The sequence below is a fragment of the Monodelphis domestica genome, chromosome 1, assembly GCF_027887165.1.
Source record: "Monodelphis domestica isolate mMonDom1 chromosome 1, mMonDom1.pri, whole genome shotgun sequence".
In the NCBI taxonomy this organism is placed as follows: domain Eukaryota; kingdom Metazoa; phylum Chordata; class Mammalia; order Didelphimorphia; family Didelphidae; genus Monodelphis; species Monodelphis domestica.
This window is the reverse complement of record NC_077227.1, coordinates 702,813,906-702,829,577: the sequence shown is the minus strand read 5'-3', so window position 1 is coordinate 702,829,577 and position 15,672 is coordinate 702,813,906. Positions and strand designations below refer to the sequence as shown.

The 15,672-nt window shown below is 43.1% G+C and overlaps 1 protein-coding gene across 6 annotated transcripts in view; it reads left to right on the top strand.

Moving 5' to 3' along the window:
- Positions 1-13,447, top strand: part of FBXO31 (F-box protein 31) — a 55,159-nt gene extending 41,712 nt beyond the window's left edge. For all 6 annotated transcript variants that reach the window (XM_056810514.1, XM_016427867.2, XM_007477267.3 and 3 more), the window contains 3 exons: positions 537-690; positions 2,634-3,067; positions 7,709-13,447. In XM_056810514.1, coding sequence (XP_056666492.1) covers positions 537-690; positions 2,634-3,067; positions 7,709-7,931 — 811 coding nt within the window. In that variant the 3' untranslated portion in view covers positions 7,932-13,447. The remainder of the gene's footprint in view (positions 1-536; positions 691-2,633; positions 3,068-7,708) is intronic.
- Positions 13,448-15,672: the final 2,225 nt, after the last annotated feature.

The window sequence follows — 15,672 nt, the reverse complement described above, 5'->3', positions numbered from 1 at the left end:
TCCTAGGTGCTCACATGTTTTAAACCCTGTTTTAGCTGCTGTGTCACATGGTGCCTCCTTCTGGTTACGTGTGATTTTTATCCAAGGATAACAGAACTAAAAGCAGAATATTTCCTTCTGCTCTCCTAGGGTGTTCTTGGAGCTACACCTCGGATGTTTTCAGCACAACAACAAAATGGCTTCACTGGTTTTTAAAGAATTCTCCTGTAAATTGGATGTGTGTGTTGCTGTGTGTGGGGAGGTTTTTTGGATGAGTACTCCTTATTTTGGATTTAGAGGTTACTGCCTAGGCTGGCAATAGGCCTGATGGACTGTGGGAGAGGAGAAGCTGTAGCATTGGGCCAAACCTGTCTAAGATGTCATCTGGTTGTCTTCTGGGAGCAACTCTTAGCAAGTCCCTGGCCAAACAAGCCATGATGTTTCCAGAAGTTTAAAGAGGGAAAATTAGGTGATAGTTCTTTCCAGGAGTACAGAAAACCTTGATGTTGTAACTGCTTGGCTGACATTTTAGTTCATTTGGTTTCCATCTTTTGCAGCAATTGTCTGACATATAGACGGATCTACCTCCCCCCTACAAGACCAGATGATCTCATCAAGCCAGGCCTCTTCAAGGGAACTTATGGGAGTCATGGCTTGGAGATCGTCATGCTGAGCTTCCATGGGAAATGTGCCAAAGGGACAAAGATAACGGTGAGCTGCTCTCGTCGTCTCCTCCTCTTGGTGCCTTGCTGACTCCTTTGACTTCAGAGCCATTTCCAGGAGTTAACTTTTCTCAGTGTGGTCAGGTGGGGGAATAATATGAATCAAACAATGTGATGAGCCTATGATCATCTCATAGATTTAGAAATGGAAGAGACCTTAGAAATCATCGAGGCCTCCTTGGATTTTTTTTTTTAAACCTTCCCTTCTGTCTTAGAACCAACACTAAGTATTAATTCTAAGACAGAACAGTGGTAAGGATTAGAGTGACTTGCACAGGGTCATACAGCTAGACCTGTTCTTTGATTTTATAATTGAAAAAATTGAGATCCAGAGAAGGGGACATGTCTTGCATCATGAGGATAACCTCAATTGTAACGGGCAGGCCAAGAATTCAAACTCAGATCCATCACTGTGGGCCTTGGATTTGAATCCTGACTCTGTTCCTCCCTCTGTGTGACCTGGGGTTGAGTCTCCTCAATGGGCCAGATGGCCTCTGATGTTCCATCAGCTCCCAGCCTCCATTCCCAGGAGAGCAGCATCCTGTAAAAGTGGACAGGCAGTTTGGAGCACTTGTGGGTGATAAGGCTGTGAATCTCTGTTCATCAGACCCTTTGGTGGTTAGCTTGCTTGAGTGGTCTGTTTGTGGTATGAAATCCCTTATGGGATGTGTTGGAGGCTGAGTCAGAGTCCAGGGTTCAGATCCCACCTCTGCATGGAATGGCTGTGGCCAAGTCTCTTAGCCTTCTCTGCCTTCCATTTCCTCTTCTGTCAAGAGGGATTGGAGCTCCCACACAGGCTCTGATGAGGCTTAATGGACGCGGGGTGCTTTGTAAAAGGCATGTGTACTAACACAGTTTTTTGTAGCTCGATGTTTGTACCTGAGCTCCGGCAGGACGCTGCTTCAGCTTGTGAGGCTAGTTTGCTGCCAGGAGGATATTGGATCCGCTTTAAACGCTGTCCTTGCATCGCCCCCTGACTAGGGGATATCTTGTCCCTGACCTCAGTTTCCTCCTCTAGAAGTGGTCTTTTACACCCTTCCTGGCTAGACATTTTAGCTCCTGTTTAGCCTTTTTATAAGCTGACCTTGGGTCTAGGGGTAAAGCCTTGTGTGACCGAGATTCTGGGAGCTCAGGATTGTAGCCAAAGGCCCGGGAAAGGCCCGAGCTGAGTGTCCGGGAGGGCCAGGGCTCGGCTTCCCGTCCACCCCACCAGGGATTTCAGGTTGAAACTGTTTTCCTCAAAGCGGCTTGATCCCTCGATAGCAGCCTTTGTCCGATGACCTCTGCTCGGAGAAATTTGCCTCTTAGGCCCACTTTTTCTGGGCATCCTCCTCACCATCCACAGGGAGTCATCATCCATCCATTCCCTTCCCTGTTTTTTTCTGTCCTTGCCAGAAATCCTTTTCTAGGGGGCTAATTATGAGCTTAGCCAGGTTCTTTTTTTCTTTGGAATTCTTACATTCTTTAAACATTTTAGATTTCTTCAGAATTTTGCACCAAGTCCCCCCTCCCCCCCCCCCCCCCATTGTTTTTAATGGATTGACTTAGACTAGTCATTGCAATTCGTTTCTGACCTGGCTAGATGGTACCCGTCCCCCATCTCTACTGGCTTTGACCACAAACCTTGGAATAAAGAGGTATGACACGCATAGTGCTCCAAGTGACAGGAGCAGAGGGATGGGCGTTGCGGGGCGGGTGGGGGTTCCACAGCATCTCCCCGCTTCTCCCCTCGAGTCCCCAGGAGCCCAGGCTGTGAAAGAGCCTGTCGATACGTGGGCTCCTTGAGCGCCCGGCACGTTGTCCTCCGGCACAAGGTATCTTAGGAGCAGACCGGGGAGGGAAGGCGGCCGCTGGTCTTCCGAGCTGGACCATCAGAGGAGCCCGCGTGCTTCCTGGCTGTCCCTGAAATGACCACCACCGATCTTCTTTTAGGGCGATCCCAACATTCCTGCCGGCCAGCAGACGGTGGAGATTGACCTCATGCACCGCATCCAGCTGCCTGACGTGGAGAACCTCCGGAACTTTAACGAGCTCTCACGCATCATCCTGGAGGTGCGCGAGCAGGTGCGCCAGGAGCAGCAGCAGCAGCAGCAGCCCGAGGGGCAGGAGGAGGGGCCGGGCCAGGCCCCCCCGAGCGCCAGAGAGTGTCCGCCGGAGCCCCCCGCGTACCAGAAGCCGGAGCAGCCCGCCCCTGCGCCCTCCTGGGGGGCAGAAGGAGGAGGCGGGACTGAGAAGGGGCTGGAAGCCTCGGGAGACGGGCCACCGGCAGCCCCTGAGCCAGCCCCGTCCGAGGGGGGGCAGCCTTTTGTGCTGCCCGCAGGCGTGATCTCGAGAAATGAAGACTACCCTCGAACGTGCCGGATGTGGTAAGACCTGGGGCGCCTGACTTCTTAGTGGGAAGTTTGGGCCTCTGCATTCCACTGTGGTGGGTGGCGTGTCGGAGATCTCCTCTGGGGAGCGGTGAGGGTCCCAGGATCTCCCTTTGCTGGCTGGTCTGGGCTGGGCTTTAGAGGCCTCCCAGCCGGACTTGGGGGAGCTGCCGGCCCTCCCCCAAGGCAGAACAGTGCAGCTTGGCCTAGGGCTTGTGGGTTTGCTAACAGTGCCATTAGCCCTTTGCAGGTTTTCTTCCCCTCCTTTTTCTGTGCCTATCTTTGGTACGCGAGAGAGCATGAGCTCATCGGCGACCCTGAAAGGAGCCCCGGCCGAGGGCTGATCTGGCCCTCCTTCTGTCGGTGCCAGATGTGTACAGTGCTGTGAAAAGGGACGAGACCCCGCCTCCTCCCTGGAGCCGAGGGACCTGCCCCTTCACGATGGAGCAGCTCCTTTCAGGCCGCTCTGGGGCAGACCAGCCTTCCTCCCTGTTGCCCGGCCGAGAGCTCACCTTCTTCCCTTGGTCCTTCAGTCAGCACCGGGGAGGCCGGGTCTGCGCTCGGGTCCCCTTTGGGCCCTGAGATGGTGCGAAGAGGACCCCCGAGAGGGGAGGTCCGATGAGAGTGAGTGGCTCAGACGAAGCCTGTGACCAGCAAGCTGTGCGGAGGTGACCCGGGCTGTCTAGGACCGATGTGGTATCAAATCATTTAGGGAGAGAAAGGGGGACGTGACAATTTTTGTATTTAAAAAAAAGCTTACATGTGAGAGCGCACCAACAACCGACCCATAGACGTCCTCCTGGGAATGCACACATAATGAGGTGTTCTTCAGGGAAGTGGGAGATGGGGATTGGCAGCATTTCACAAGTGATTTTCTGTGGCAAATGACCTCGTCTCACGATGGTCTCAAAAGCAAAGGGAAGGAGACCCCCGGGCTCGTTGATCACTTGTTCCTGGACACGCCATTCAATGTCAGGCCTCAGTTTCCTTATCTACATAATGAGAGGGTTGGGCTTGGGGACCCCCTACTGCTGCCTTCTACCTCGGAGTCTGTGATCATGGGATATTGTTGAGGAAAGATAGGATTGGGAGGGGAGGCAGGTCCAGAGAGCTAAGTCCTCACGAGCTGCAATTTTAGAAAGGAGTCCTAGAGAATGGGGTCAGGAAGGCATCAATGAACGGCATTCTGTACTAGTGGAGAGAATGTCTCACATTGAGGAACTCCGGATTTAGCCCAGGATTGAGATAGTATTAAGTAATCAGTGGCCCAACTTTATTGCTTGAATGCTGCGGATGACCGTCAGCTGCTTGGGGCAGAGGGTACCTTTCATCCCTCAATGAGAATCATTCGTCTCTGCTTCTCAGACTCACGCCCTGACCTGGAGAGTTAGGAGAGTGCTGCCCTGGCCTTCCTGGCACAAGGCCAAACTCTTGCCTAATTGGTTTTAACTCTAGTTTGTCACTCTTGCTCAAACAGTCTGAACTTCTCCCTTCTCCTCGTTAAGCAGGAGACATATGGAACCAAAGGAGAAGCCACTGTTGCTCTGGGTCTTTTGAGAGAATGTTGCTGGGGAGGGGCTTCCTTTTATTATTCTGATTTGATCTGTTTTTGGCATGTAGGAGAATGAGCCCTAGTAGACACATCTCTTGTAATCTACCAGGATTAAAACCCTTTGGTGTGACATATATCTACAAGTACCCTTTTTTCGCCACTTATTTGGGAAAGTCACCACTCTTCTTCTTTTTTAAAAACCTTTACTTTCTTAGTTTGAATTCTAAGACAGAAGAGGGGCAAGGGTTAGGCAGTGAGGGTTAATTGACTTTCCCAGGGTCACACAGGTAGGAATTGTCTGAGACCAGATTTGAATCTGGGTTTTCCCAGTTCCGGACCTGGCTACCTATCCATGGTGATCCCTTACTTTGCCTCAAGACAGATGAATTATTGACCTGTACTAGTTGAGGTGTTTTCCACCCTGGAAGGCCTCTCCTCTGATAAAATCATGGGTCTAGGCTTCTCCAAAGGAAACAAAACAAAAATCGAACATATACTTATTACTGTCTATGGGATTTTTATTTTGAGAAAGCCTTATAAAGGAGTCCATGATACTAGGATGACATACTGATAGCTCTAAGGGTTATCTTTCATACCCTTCATTTTACAGATAGAGAAAACTGAGATCCAGAAAGTGAAATGATTTTTCCAGGCTCCTAACAGGACCATAGTGTCAGAGCTAACATTTGAATTCTGGTCCTTGACCTCTACATTCACAGGCTATCTGTGCTCTTATCATTATTGCTTTGAATGGGGTCTAGGACCAACTCACTTTATACTCAGGGTTCTCTAGGAAGAAGTATTACATAGTCACCCTCTTAAATGTAGATCTGACCATGCTATCTCCCAGCTCATTAAACAACAAGGGCTTCCTGTAGCCTTAAGAAGGGGTTCTTCGCTTTTTTGGGTTCCCTATAACCGTCTGGTGAAGCCTATGGACTCTTTAGAATTCTGTCTTTAAATTTAGAAAGTAAAATAAATAGGATTACAATGAGAGCCAGTTGTAATGAGTACTATTTATTAGAATGTGAAAAAAGCAAGTTCTCAGATCCCCATATTAGGAACCCTTGGTCTAGGGTACAGAATATAAATTGCCCTGTTTGACTTATAAAATCCTTCATGACCCACACCCAGTTTAATTTTCCAGCCTCAATATATTATCTTCACACACTCCACATATTTCAGCCAAATTGTCCTTTTTCTGTTCTCTTGTAGATAGCACATCTCACTGTCTTGCCTTTGCATGGATCATCCCTCTGGCCTGAGATCCATTCCTCCTCACTTCTGCTTTGTAAAATCAGTCACTACTTGTTTTCTTTTAAAAAAAAAATCACAGCTGCTGTAGCAATGGAATATTAGACCTGTTTCTCCAAGCTTCTATCACCATTTAATTTGATCACTTTAGCCTACCTGGTTCTCAATGAACATATTACCAAGACCATATTTTGCTAGATTTATCCTTAGACAGCAGATACAATCTGTTTCCAGGACCATACTCTTTCCAAAACAGGTATTTCTAGCTTGGTCATACCTAGTGGAACTCTTATTCCAGGGCCACAACATCTCAGAGATGCTTCATTATCTATAGTAGCTCCATTGACATTAAGAGCTGTAAAGCTGTTTGTGCTCATTGACCCAGAGAACCCATTACTTGGGTTAGACTCCATGGACATTATGGAGTGGGTAAAAAGATGCATATGTGTGAAAATATTTATTGAAGCTTTGTTTAGTATGACAAAATAACTGGAAATAATACAAATGCAATGAATGGGAGAAATGACTGAGTAGATTTTAATATTTGAATGTAATGGATTATATTATGTTTTTAGAAATGACATATTGGAAATATAAAGGAAATAAGGGAAATATATGGAGATGAAAAGAGAAGAGAATAAAAATAATACATATCCATGATTACATTAAAAAAATAACCACAAAGTCAAGAAAAACATATCTGAGTAAAACAAACCCAAAGGGAACTCAAAAGCAGAGGATGTTTATATTAGCATACCTATAAAACTTACATGTTTTTAATCAAATTGTAAACAATGTGGAATTTGTGGTTTCACATAATCTTTTTTATGCATTTTCTCAGTTAAATTTATTTTGATGTTGTTGTTGATTACTAAGTATATAATAAAAAATAAATTAAAAAAAGAAAATGCTGCTCCAAACTTAATAATTGTCTAAAAATGAAATGAACATTTGCATTAGGTAATGAGTTCCTTGTTATCTGAATTTTCAGGTGAAACCTGGATTGCCTTTGCCAACGTTGTTGTAGGCCCCCCATATTAAAAATTGATTTCTCCATTAAAAAAAAAAACAAAAGAAAAGAATCACTCACTTTCTTAAAAAACTCAGTTCAGATACATGGAACCTTTCTTGTTAATCTCCAGTTGCCAGGGCATTCCCTCCCTTCTTTTGTTTTTAGTGACCTTGTAGTTATTCTGTACATGTTTATTATATCTGAGCATGTTTACCCTGATAGAATATAAGCTCTTTGAGAATGGGGATTGTTTCATTGTTTGCATTTATAGCCCTGTGCTTAGTTAATACAGTTCTTGGGACATAATTGAAGCTCAGTAAACTCAATCATTTAGTGTTAACATTCTCTACATACTTGCTGTTGGCTAATGCTGAGGTTTTTATGTATTACTATTATATTAACAATGATATTTAGGTTTAGCAAAGACAAAGGTGAGGGAAAAAAAGCAAGCATGCAAATGAACAAGAATTTCTCTTTGCTGCGACCTGTTTTTTTTTTTTTACATGAAAATAGCTTGTTATAGTGGTATAGTACATACTGGTAGAGTCCATGGACCTTTGGACACTTCTTTTGTGGAAAACATAGCTCCCTCTTGGCATAGTCATTCCTGATGTTTTTCAGGTTTTTTAAAAGCCAGGTTTACCTAGAGTTTGACAGATTTGGATATATTCCTTTCTGCATCCCCTCCTTCCCTTCACAGTATATGTGAGTAACTTGTTGCTTGTGTGCCTTTAAAAAACTTCTCTCATCTGCCTTGCTGCTTTACACCCTTTCTCCTTCCCTTTTTCCCTTACCACCTTTTCCTTTTCTCTTCCCTTAGTTTCTATGGCACAGGCCTCATAGCAGGACATGGCTTCACCAGTCCGGAGCGGACTCCAGGTGTCTTCATCCTGTTTGACGAGGATCGCTTTGGGTTCATCTGGCTGGAACTGAAGTCGTTCAGCCTATACAGCAGGATCAAGGCCACGTTCCAGAATGCTGAGCCCCCTTCCCCAGAAGCTTTTGATGAAATGCTCAAGAATATTCAGGCGTTGACAACTTGACGATCTATTGCTCATCTGAGAGGGAGGCTCGATGGAAGGGAATCTCTCATCTCCTTTGGCTTCTGATGGAGGAGATAAGACTCCCAGACACTGGTATCTATGATTAGAAGCAGCATGCACTTTTGAAATAAGGCCTTTTTACCAAAATGCACACTTTATTGTCAAAGGAGTATAAATTCAAGCACCCTTCCTTGAAATACTTTATATATAGTATGTAATATAGACCTGTCCATTTGCCAGTAACCTTTGGAGAAGAACATTGAGCATGTTGCTACTTAAACAGAACAAAACTAAATCAGAACAAGACTGAGAGGAGCAGTCCAGGGCTGTGTGAAATTGTGAGACTGAGGGAGTGAGCTTGTCTGGCTTTTGGCAGCTTTCCAGGGAAAACAAATCCATTTCAGGGAAGTTTATAGTGTAATGTCTGAAATCTCTTTGACACGCGTAGTGATGAATCTTACTGTAGTCCATGTGGAGGGTTGATTAGAAAATGGAGGTCCTGTTTGCTGTTCTTCCTTGGATAAAACAGAAAGATAATGACTTGTAGAACTGAGGTGGGCTGGAGTCTGGAGCCGAATTTCCTTGGAAGACAGGAATGTGAATTACTCACTTGGGTGTGTCCATTTTTAGTACATAGAACCTGTCTGGCAGGCACTTCGGTCTAGAGGTTAGAGTATCAGATTGAGAGTTCGGAAACCTAGTCTGTAGTCTGGGCTCTCCCACTGACTCAGTCAGACTTTGGATAAAGCATTTAACCTCTAGCCTGAGCTTCTCCGTTTGTAAAATGAAGCTAATGATCCTTGCCGCTTGAATGTCAGTGCGCTGAGATTCTGGAAGGAGCAGCCACGTATAAACAGTAGAGCCGTAGGAATAAAATAGAGTTGGTTACCCCTGTTCCTGGTACTCACAAAGCTTGCCTTGTACTCTCTCTCATCCTTACTCTAGTTCAGCTGACCATCTTGACAGTCCCTTCCAAGTCTGTGTCTGTAAAAAGATGACATTGCATTAATTTTTATAGATGCCATCCTTTGTACACCTATGTTAAGAGCTGGGCATGGCACATTATGCCAGATAATTCTGAGTGCAAGGTGGAAGGGATAATCCTGGACATCTTCCTTTGGGATTTGCATCTTCGCAACATGTCAGAATCACTTAAAATTGTAACCTATTAAGACGCGTGCTAGTCGACGCTAAAGTTGTATCGCAGTTGAAGTGGACTCTCCTCAAAGGCCTTTGGTTTGTGTGTGAACGGAGTGCTCGGGTTTGAGAAACCTTGCACCAAGGCATGCAGAATACGCTGTGAATTACAGATCGTGAGTGATGTCTGTCCCCTGAGCATTCTTTGCCATCTTTTGGAGGTTAACTTTCTTTGTGGATGATACAGCTCGTGATCCTCATGCAACACAGTAAATCTTAATCTATTTTCAAGATCCTGCTTTAATATTGCCGTTATTTTTATTGTCTTAGAACATGTCCAAAATCCCAGGCCTTCCATTTTGCTTTTTAGAATTATTTTTAGGCCTTTTCTTTTGCCTTAATGCAGTCACACAAGACTTTTTCCTACACTGATAAGATTCTTAGAGGGTGTTCAGTTTTTTGTGCTTGTGGCACATGTGGTTGATATGAATCCTTTCGGATCAGTTTGGCCAATTTATCCCATTAGGCAATTGAACATAGTGGAAAAAATGGTGGCTCAATGTTCCCCCTTGCTGAAGGAGGACTAGCTCTTTGCCTTAGATTTTCCTATGAAACTCTTCTGTATTTCTATATTTATTTGGTGGTAGCTCCTGACTGGCATTTTTCAGTTTGAAACAGGATCACCTCAAATTCAGTGTCCTGGGCACTGCCTTTCATTCGTTTACTCTTTATTTTTCTTAGATTCTCATAAAGCCCTGAGAGTGTATTGAAAATCTGTTCTCTGCTCCTGAAGAGAGTACTGGTTGTTTAATGGAGTGTATATTGAGATGCATAAAAAGAGGCTGATTAGGACTAAGTGCCACTGGTTATGTTTGCCATCCAAGAGTTTAAAGCATGGTTTCTTTAATCACAGAGTCTAAGGACTTTTCTGAATTGGATTCTTCTCTGTGAAGCAGGGAGATGAAGCCTGCAGCAAAAATAAACTGTTTTGTGCCATGGCAAGACTGGGCCTAGAAGCTCCAAACCCACATACTCTTTGCTCTTCTCTTGACAAGATCTACTAAAAGAAGTGCTAAGGTAGTCTAGGCTTTGGTTGTGTGCACCTTTTGGCTTTCTTTCAGCCTTGTTTAAATAAACTGAATTAAAAAGGTATTTTTGAATAAGATACTTAAACTAACGGACTCCCGATTCCCTCTGAGTCTTGACTGTGTAGCATGTCAATACAACCTTGGGCCTTTTCTGTGGATTGAAGATGAGGACTTATTCAGGGTGACAGCGACAACACAAACTCTTTACATTGGACATTCTGCTCTCTGCCTTTCTGGTCTTTGTCAATAAAGGAGACCCATAAACATTTATTAAAATAACGCAGGTCACAGCCCTTGGACTGGGAATCTTCTTTGGCTGAGAAATAGCTCATGTTGGGCTGTAGGGAATGCCTTGGCCATTGAGGGCAGGTAATTTCTGTAGGAAGGCTCAACTGGGCCAACACCTTCCAAGCTGCCATTTTTCTACAGGGGATGATCTGTACTATGAGAATGCTTTGGTTTCTTAGGAGCCATCTTTTTGGCCGTTATGTTCTTTAGACATTCTTTGATTCCAGGCTAGATGAATGTGAATGGGAAATTGCCAAAAAAAATTTTGCATGTGGAAATAATTTATAATACCTGTAAGTTTCCTATCTAGGAGAAGAGAGAAATTCATACCAGGTAGTCCATTATGGCACAATGGTTTAATCATACTAATTTTGAAATTTGTGATTAGCTTTACTTTTTACTGAGGTGAGAATTGATCCAGATTGCTAACAAAAGCCAAAATGTTGGTGTTTAATAGTAGAGGGGAATTTTCATTTTCCTGTGGAAAAATTAGGACAGACAGCACTTTCTGCAGTCAGCAGTTCTATTTATGGTTATGTTGAGATCCTCCATGAGATCACATGATGTGGCTTCAGGGTTTGGTTTTCAGAGAAGTTAGTGGTTCTCTTTGGAGAGTATCATGACTTCTCCAACTCTCTTTTGCACCAGTGATTACTTTTATTTGCAAAGCTCTGCCCCTTTTGCAGAATATTGGTAGATTGGAGTTAGATGATTTATTGTAAATCTCTTGGTACTTGAACCAAGTTCATTTCAAAGAAGTTCATTTTCTGTTATTCTCTTGGGTTCAAGATTTGATGCGATCCTTCCTGACCAGTCATTGCTGATTTTTCTGCCTGTGGGTCATGAATGGAAATGTTGAATTTAGAATGTAGGTTACACGAAGGTGGTTTGGGAGGGAGAATATCACAACTCGGCCAATTGGGTGCATACTTTGAATGGAAACATGGTTAGCATTTGTACTAAGAGTTATTTAAGGTGGGATGGTTTTACAGCAGTCTCTACCTTTGCACTGAACTTTATGCTCCTCTGTGGTGCCTGCTTTCCAGTCGAATAGGAGCCCAGCTGATTTTTATCAGCACTTCTCTTCCCTATGCCTTCCCTTTACTCAGCCTTTGAAATTCTGCCTTAAATTGTAATGAATCTAGTTGGCTTGGAAAGAAGGCTTGAGCAGTGTTCTAAAATGGTTTCCACCTGGTCCAGATGTAGCCTTTCTTTGTCTTATGTGGTTCTTTAAGAGCCTGGAAAAAGGATCTATTTCATTCTGAGTGTAGTTATGAGTTCAGATGTTTTGTTTGTTTTCCCCAGTGAGTCTTCTAGGACTGCTGAGGAGAAGGAGGGGTGTCACTGGGGAGATATTGAAGCTATGGGTTCACCAAGAAAGGTCTCTCTTCGTAACTAAACAGTTATGCAAAGTCATGATTGTTTGAGAGCCAATCTTCATTTTCTGAATCAAATGAGATATGTAGAAACTTTGGCGTGCTATAAACATGTTTGCTGTTATTTCACGCATGGCTCAATAGTGTCTCTGATTCACCCACTGTCTGTGCTTCATTGTTTGAAAATGTTACTACTTGTTAGTAGTTAGGAAGAAACAGAGAAGAGGTGAAATTTAGATCTGCTTCTCATTGCAGGGTGTTTATATTGTTACCTGGGAGGGAGGGAGTGTCTTGGAAACTAGCCAGACTTAAACTTTTGGATTGTCTGAGTTCATTTGTCCTGTTGTCAAGCATAGTTGAACTAGCTTTTTGGTATGTTATTAGTAGTATTAAGATGCAAACTGCTGAAGAAATTGTTGACCCACTTGCTTTATGAAAACATATTTAAGAAAAGTGACAGTGTTATTCAAAATAATTTATAGTGGTGTGTCCACTAAGAGTGTCCCAGCTTTAAAAAATTCTCAGGAGAATATTGTCATATCCATCTTCTGGGTGAGGAAATAACATGCTGTCTCCCTTCTCTTCCCCTCTCTCCAGTTCTCTAGTTAATTCAGGAAGTTCTTAGCCTTTTGGTGTCGTGGACCCTTTTAATAATCAGGCCTAGCCTATGGACTTCTGCTTAGAATAATATTTTATTACCTACATCCATAAGTAGAGGAAATGCTAAGTTTCAGCTAAGAGGCTAGTGAAGATAAAGGTGTAATTTTTTCCCCTTCCAAGTTCATAGGCTCCCTGAAATCTATTCACAGATTCCAGGTTAAGAACCCCTGACAGCATTATTAACACAGCCAACTTCTTTGTCTTTCCAAGGGAATTAACTCATCATTTGTACATTCAGAGATATTCAACAAGAAGATAATAGATGATGTAGATTTGAATGCTACTGTGAGTAATGGATTTTGTTCTAATTTATTACATATAGGTATAATTTAAATCTTAGATTTTTACAAAATAATTATAAATGTACAACATTTTCAGCCATCAAAGGGGAAAAAAAGCTGAGATGTTTTTAAGAGAGGCCTTTGGACACATAGAAATCGGCACTTTTAAGTGCCAGTTGGTACTCCTAACTCTCAGAACTGAGTAACGGTTTATAAGGAAGTCCACAGAAGTCAAAGATTCTGAATTTGGCTTTTGTTGATATAGTCAAGGTAAAGTTGTTGAAATTGGTCCTATTGACAGATATTCTACATTCAAGACTTGGTAGGGTTGGGGAAGCAAGGTATACTTGGGAGTGTGAAGGAGGAAGAATAGCTTGTTGGTCTTAAAGTCCTTGATTTGTGGAAAATCCTGAAATCTAAGGCATCATCTATAAAGCATCATTTAAAACCCTGCAACCAGTCAACCTGGCCAGGTCAGGGCTTGTTTTACAAAGAGGTTCCCTTTGGCCAGAGCAGCACTCATTTGGCCGTGGATTTCTCTGTGTCCTCTACGATGAAGGATTGTGTATGAGGGGGAACTTTCTGGATCAATTGAACTCCTGTACTTTTTACATTAGACCGTTGTTACATGGGGGAGATGTTTGATTTTTTTCCCTTTTCAGTTTTCAATAAATGAATTTTAAACACGTTGTTGTGTACTTTGTGATTTGGGAGGTGTATGAAATTTTCATTTCACAATGAAAATGTATTCAGAATGCTGCAGCCTGATGAATCAAGTGAAGAGTGGTACTTGATCTGGGAGACATACTCAGTTACCTCTTTAAAAACAATTTTATTTTTAGTTACCTGAATTCCCCCTTGTATCTCACCTCTCAGAGTTGTGCTTTATTACAAAATTTTTTTGAAAAAAGAGGAAGAAGAGGAAAAAAAATCATACCTTGAAAAAAGTCTAATAGTATGTACAGTGTTCCAAAATCCTGTTCTTTCCTTACCCACCTTTCTGGGAAGTTTGACTGCCATCTACAGGATCCACTCTTACTTTTTAAAAATTAATAAACTTTTGTGTTTTTCTGTTTAGAGATAACTTAAAAATAGAACATCATCTCAATCTCAAATCTCCTTTTGTTTTGACACTGTGACATTGGCATGACAGAAGAAAAGACTCCTCATTTTGCAAAAAATGTTGACTCTTCTTCCAGCTTTTACTGACCCCCCCCCCCACACTCCCACCCCCAAACTCTTAACAACAGAGCAGTCAAGGCAAAAATTGCCTGGTTTGAGTGAGAGGCCAAGCAGTGTAACAGAAAATGCCACTAAGTGTAGACCTTTGGAGACATGGGTTTTAGCCCTCAGCTTTAGGACCATAATCTAAAATGAGGATGATGAAGTAGTCTCCCTTTAAATCCCCATTCAACTTTAATGAGCTATAGCTTGAGTTTTAAATCTTTTCCTTTCTGCTGCCTTGCTTCCTGGCACCCAAAGGATTTGGAGTTAGATAAAGAGACAAAGTCCCTGGATAATTTGAGCTCAGACTCGAATTCCTCTACTGTTTTTATAAGGAACATTCAACAACATTCAACAAACATTAGAGCATGGACATGTTCAGATTTCACATCTGGGGAAACTGAGTCAGTTCTCCTGGCCATGATCTCATGGTAATTAATGAGCAGAGCCAAGAATAAGCCAGATATCAGTTCTCTGTGGAGTCTTGTTGCTTCTATAAATACCATTAGCTTCATCATATTTAAAAGAATCTTGATTTGCTGACTCTCTTTATGGGAAGAAGGCATATTTTATTCCTTTCTCATTGTAGGTGATTTGCTGGCAGAGTTTGGCTCTGAGTCCTTTGGCATATCCTGTACCAGAATTTGTTTTTCTTCTTTCTGGCATATAAAAGCGTAGTCTTTCTGTAGTCTGATCTCTAGTGGGGGGTAGGGGTTCATTACATAAACGCTTTGGCAACTTGCTAAAATTAGAAAAGGAGGAGGACCCAATTGAGTTCCCAGATTTACAACTATAGCCTTTTTTAAGGAGACGGAAACTACTTCTTGCTCTGGTAGTTTACTGTCTTCTCTAATGACATATGATAGTTCAGTTTTGAACTGGGACACTGGATTGATAAATGGTGCCTTTGCTTGATTTCATTTCCCATAATCTAGGATTTACCTAAGCTCAAACCTTTCTTGCTATATAATCTTTACCTTTGGGGGCAGCTGGGTGACTCAGTGGATGGAGAGCCAGGCCTACAGATGGGAGGTCCTGGATTCAAATTTGGCCTCAGACACTTCCTAACTGTGTGACCCTGGGCAAGTCACTTCACCCCCATTGCCCAGCCCTTATTGCTCTTCTGCCTTAGAACCAATACACAGTATTGATTCTAAGACAGAAGGTAAGGGTTTAAAAACAATACAATACCTTCTATATTAGATGCCGTGCTCAGTGTTGGGAATATAAATAGAAAAAGAAAACTAACCCTCGCTGGAGCTCGTGCTGTAATTGTGAGAGACAACTCAGAAGAGTCCAGCTGCTGGGAAAATGGAAATGCCCAGAGGTCCTTGGAGTTCAGTGGCAGGGCAGATGGTGAGGTTGAAAGGAATAGAATTGTTGACTCATTTCATCCAAATCCTGTGAATAACCAAGCAGCCCAGAATCAAGGGGATGGGTGCCCTCAGAGGTGGAGTCTTCCCTCAATTGCCTTGCCATCCCATGGATTTAGGGATATGACTCAAAGGCTGGAGGCAAGATGGAGGGGGGTGAGGAAGGTTGTTCCTAGTGGTAGGTCTTGGAGGAAGAAGAGAATTAGCAACAGTCACCAAAATTTTTTTTAAAAAGGGAAAAAAGAGAGTCATGGAAGCATTTTTCAATTCACAGAACAGAAGGAAGGTCAATAGGAAACAGACAAGCAGAAGCA